The sequence below is a fragment of the Salmo salar genome, chromosome ssa26, assembly GCF_905237065.1.
Source record: "Salmo salar chromosome ssa26, Ssal_v3.1, whole genome shotgun sequence".
NCBI lineage: Eukaryota > Metazoa > Chordata > Actinopteri > Salmoniformes > Salmonidae > Salmo > Salmo salar.
In genome coordinates, this window is record NC_059467.1 from 49,785,509 (window position 1) to 49,790,356 (window position 4,848).

Here is a 4,848-nt window from a genome sequence, read left to right on the forward strand (position 1 = left end):
GCTGGGCTTTGGTTAAACTAATGAAGGCTGCAGCTGCTGGCTGGGCTTTGGTTAAACTAATGAAGGCTGCAGCTGCTGGCTGGGCTTTGGTTAAACTAATGAAGTCTGCAGCTGCTTGCTGGGCTTTGGTTAAACTAATGAAGGCTGCAGCTGCTGGCTGGGTTTGGTTTCCAATGGAAAGAAGTGCGTTAACCCATTTTTAGTTTGTGAATTCTAAATACCGGACTGGTTACACAGAGACTGCTGAGGGGAAAACTGCTCATAATAATGTCAGGAAAAGAGCAAATGGAACGGCATCAAACACCTGGAAACCATGTTTTTTATGTATTTGATACTATTCCACTGATTCCGCTCCAGTCATTACCACGAGCCCGTTCTCCCAAATGAAGGTGCCACCAACCTCCTGTGCTGTGTGACAATAATCCCTATGAGCACAAGACAATACGTATTTTCAACGTCTTGTGCTCACTGGGTTAAGTAGCCATTGCAGCCTCAGTCCATGGTCATCATGTGTTTCATTAATAAAGGGAAGTGGAATTAACAGTCTCAGATCCATTGTGTTAACATATGGATGGTAAAGCACATGTACTGTATGAAATAAACTTACTGTAGGATTTCTTTGCGTGTGAAGAATGTGCAGTCCTGTAAAGAGACAAAGGAACGTTAAAATCCCGTTTGAATGAACAGACTTAGACTAGCAGGACAAAAAGAGAGCAGGTTTAAAAGATGGGCGGTGTGGCAGCCGCCCTCATTTGATGCCAACCATTGGGCACTAAACCCTGGGAGAGTTTAGATGAGGTACTCCATGCTCAATGGGGTTTACAACAAATCAAATCATACACAGGTTTACGTGGCGCTATTATGAAACAAGCATATTTATTCCTTTGTTTGGTGGTAACCAAACCTGTACACCTCCGTGATAATTTAGTGTATCTGCTAAATGACACTCTATTTCCTATACAGCGCACTACTTTTGATAAGGGTTCTGGTAATAGGGAATAGGGTGCCGTTAGGGATGGAATCTCACAGTATATAGCCAGTAGTCCACCAACCTGGGACTTATCTCAACCACCCAACAATAAACAACTATAGCGTGCGGAAAATTCTCTGTGTGTAAAAGAAAGATACATTTGCCTGAAAATAAACTTACTTTCATTATGGCCATTTGCAATTCATCATGTCAGATTAATTTCCTGATGTTTTTTTATAAAAATTATGGGTTAATAAATATAAATAGGCCTATCTAAGTTACTTAATCCACAATAAATATTGTTGAATGTTACATGTATTTTGATTGAACAATATGGAAATTAAGTAGCCTAAACGAGATGAAAGAAAAAAATATTTGAACACATTTTACCTGATATGCCTCGAACTGTTCATCAGTAAATATCGTTTGCTTATTACCCATCCTGGTTGAGTATTTTCCCCATCACACAGATACATTACATTGGACGTTCGTGACGTGCTTATTTCTGTTTCAGTCATTTAAGACGACATCATCGCATTATCTTGTGAAAGATTTGATTCATAAAACCCAAACGCGGATTTAACGAACAAAAACGCGTTGATTAGAAATGCAAATTCGCAGAGAAAGTAGGCCTAGACCTCGTTTCCGAACAGGTGATTTTGTAAAGAGGTGTGACGAAAAAGACAAATATATTCCTTTTCCTGCATCCTTGGAGCAGCAGCGTGGCGAGGGTAGGTCGGGTACCACTGACTCTGCCCTTGTTGAATGTTGTCTCGTCACTGGAGTGTTTCAGGATGTAGTACCGATACAGTAGACTACCGTTGCAGACCAAGACAAGCCAGCAGGCGGCGTCATTTAGGCAGCCAACTGGTCAGATCTGTCCAGCTATGTGATGGGTTCCTATGGAAACGGTATATGGTGCTTTTAAAAACACCATTAGAAGCTGTATACAGTAAATCTAACAGAAGCTACTGTATATAGAGCTAACAGATGTCACTAAAGTTTTAAATATAAAAATATTAAGAAATATGAATCATATCCATAGAGGAATCTGTAGTTTTAAATTGTAATAGAAGTTTAAATGACTCACAGAGAAGATTACACAATACTAGTAAGGACAAATGTCGAAGACTGCCTAGACTGGTAAATGCTAATAAAATAGGCAAGCCCTTTGTACCAATGTACTTAGGATACTTACATGTAAAACATTAACATAACAGAGAGACTGGATGGAAAATGTGTGAACTGTGAATGAACTCCAGCTTGCAGGCTACCAGTCTGTCTTTCACTTCTCTCTACAGATTTACAGAACAGGAAATTAGCCAATATTTTATACGAATAGGTGTCTTCATACCTGCAACCAATCACAGCACACAACCAATTAATTCTAACAGACCAATAAGCTCACAGTTCCAAATCACATGATCGCTGTAGTTCACTTATGGAGGCACATGCCCCTGTTACATGTGATAATGATATGGCCCCTACAGTAGTAGGCTACTTTACATGTAATAATTATATGGCCCCTACAGTAGTAGGCTACTTTACATGTGGTAATGATATGGCCCCAACAGTAGTAGGCTACTTTACATGTAATAATTATATGGCCCCTACAGTAGGAGGCTACTTTACATGTGATAATGATATGGCCCCTGGACTGTGATCACACAGTCCCCCAGAACAGCTGGTACTCTCATGCATGGTTCAGCATTGTTTGCCTCGAAGCGAGCATAGAAGGCATTTAGCTTATCTGGTAGGTTCATATCACCTCAATGCCATTGGATGAATCCCAGAAAATATTGCAGTCTGTGCTAGCGAAAAAGTCCTGTAGCTTAGCATCAATGACCGCCTCCTGTTTGAGTTTTTGCTTGTAAACAGGAATCAGGAGGATAGAGTTATGGTCAGATTTGCCAAATGGAGGGCGTGGGGGAGCTTTGAATGTGTCTCTGTGTGTGGAGTAAAGGTGATCTAGAGTTTTGTCTACTCTAGTTGCACAGGTGACATGCTGGTAGAAATTAGGTAACAAAAATGATTTCAGTTCCACTGCATTAAAATCACCGGCCTCCATGGGGCACCACCTCTTGTTGAGCAATTTCCTGTTTTCTTACGGCTCTATGCAGCTCGCTGAGTGCGGTCTTAGTGCCAGCATCGGTTTGTGGTGGTAAATATACAGTTACAAAAAAACATATATAAAAACCCTGTGGCCTTTAATAATAGGTTAGATCCATAAAGATCTAAATCTGTAGTCCTTTAATAATAGGTTAGATCCATAAAGATCTAAATCTGTAGTCCTTTAATAATAGGTTAGATCCATAAAGGTCTGAATCTGTAGTCCTATAGGTTATATCCATAGTCTGAATTTGTTTCTGTACAGATGAAGCTAGCGTGGTGAATAAAGAGAAGGGAAGCCTGCCATCTGTTGGTGGAGATATGTACTGTAGAAAGGATTGGATGGAGGATGAATCAGGGGTGTCAAACTCGTTCAATGGAGGACCTAATGCAGGGGTCTTCCACTCTTACCCTTCTACAGGGTTTCCCAAACTCGGTCCTGGACCCCCCGGGTGCACGTTTTGGTTGTTGCTTTAGCACGACACAGCTGATTCAAATAACCAAGCTTTGATTGTGTAGTCAATGCTAGGGGGAAAAACAAAACATGCATCCAGGTGGGGGACCCCAGGACTGAGTTGGGGAAACCCTGCCCTATGAGCCTGCTGGTTTTCTGTTCTATCTGATAATTAATTGCACCCACCTGATGTCTAAGGTCTAAATCAGTCCCTGATTAGGGTAAAAAAACACAGTGGATCTGGCTTCAAGGTCCAGAGTTGAGTTTGAGGGGCCTAGTGACTGCTGTTTTTTGTTGTTGTTGTTCCTTTCAATTAAGACCTAGACAACCAGGTGAGGGGAGTTCCTTACTAATTGGGGACCTTAATTCATCAATCAAATACAAGGGAGGAGTGACAACCTGCAGACACTCGGCCCTTTGGAATGAGTTTGACACTCAACTATGAAGTACATCGTTGAGTTGTACAACAAAGTAGCAGTGGTAGAACCAACTAAAAATACCTTCATAGAAAATGACTCAAGTAAAAGTCACCCAGTAAAATACTATTTGAGTAAAAGTCTAAATGTATTTGGTTTTAAATATACTTAAGTATTAAAAGTAAATGTAATGGCTAAAATATATTTATGTATCAAAAGTAAAAGTATAAATCATTTCAAATTTCTTATATTAAGCAAACCAGGGGATGGCCAATGGGACACTCCGACATAATTTACAAACGAAGCATTTGTGTTTCGTGAGTCCTCCAGTAGTGAATGCATACATTTCATTTCATACATCTTTTTTTTCTTTTTTCTTTTTGTGTACTGGCCCACCGTGGGAATCGAACCCACAACCCTGGCATTACAAACACCATGCTCTACCAACTGAGCTACATGGAAGGCTCATAAGCAACGTAATGTCTGTTTATCTTAATACGACAACGTGAAACAAATCCGTGGTGAAAGCGTTTCAATAAAATAATACAAGTTTAAGATTACTGTTTCTGATCGACATAATATGTCTACTTTGCAGTGGTGTAAAGTATTTAAGTAAAAATACTTTAACGTAATAGTTTTGGGTATCTCTACTTTAGTATTTATATTTTTGCCTACTTTTACTTCACTAAATTCCTAAAGAAAATAAAGTGATTTTTACTCAATACGTTTCCCTGACACCCAAAAGTACTAGTTACATTTTGAATGCTTAGCAGGACAGGAAAATTGTCTAATTCACACTCTTATCAAGAGAACATCCCTACTGCCTCTGATCTGTAAGTCGCTCTGGATGAGAGCGTCTGCTAAATGACAAAAATGTCAATGTAAATGTAATGGTCCAA

General features: G+C 39.8%; 1 protein-coding gene and 1 non-coding gene across 2 annotated transcripts in view; both read right to left on the reverse strand.

The window, feature by feature from the left end:
* LOC106588009 (calcium and integrin-binding family member 2) overlaps positions 1-1,763 on the reverse strand; it is a 54,896-nt gene extending 53,133 nt beyond the window's left edge. The window contains exons 1-2 of the mRNA XM_045708670.1: positions 1,361-1,763; positions 608-642 (exon numbers count right to left, since the gene is read on the reverse strand). Of these exons, the coding sequence (XP_045564626.1) occupies positions 608-642; positions 1,361-1,411 (86 nt within the window). The 5' untranslated portion in view covers positions 1,412-1,763. The remainder of the gene's footprint in view (positions 1-607; positions 643-1,360) is intronic.
* Positions 1,764-4,338: 2,575 nt separating this feature from the next.
* Positions 4,339-4,414, reverse strand: trnat-ugu (transfer RNA threonine (anticodon UGU)). Its single transcript has one exon. It is a non-coding gene; the product is annotated as a tRNA-Thr (tRNA).
* Between the last annotated feature and the right edge of the window lie 434 nt (positions 4,415-4,848).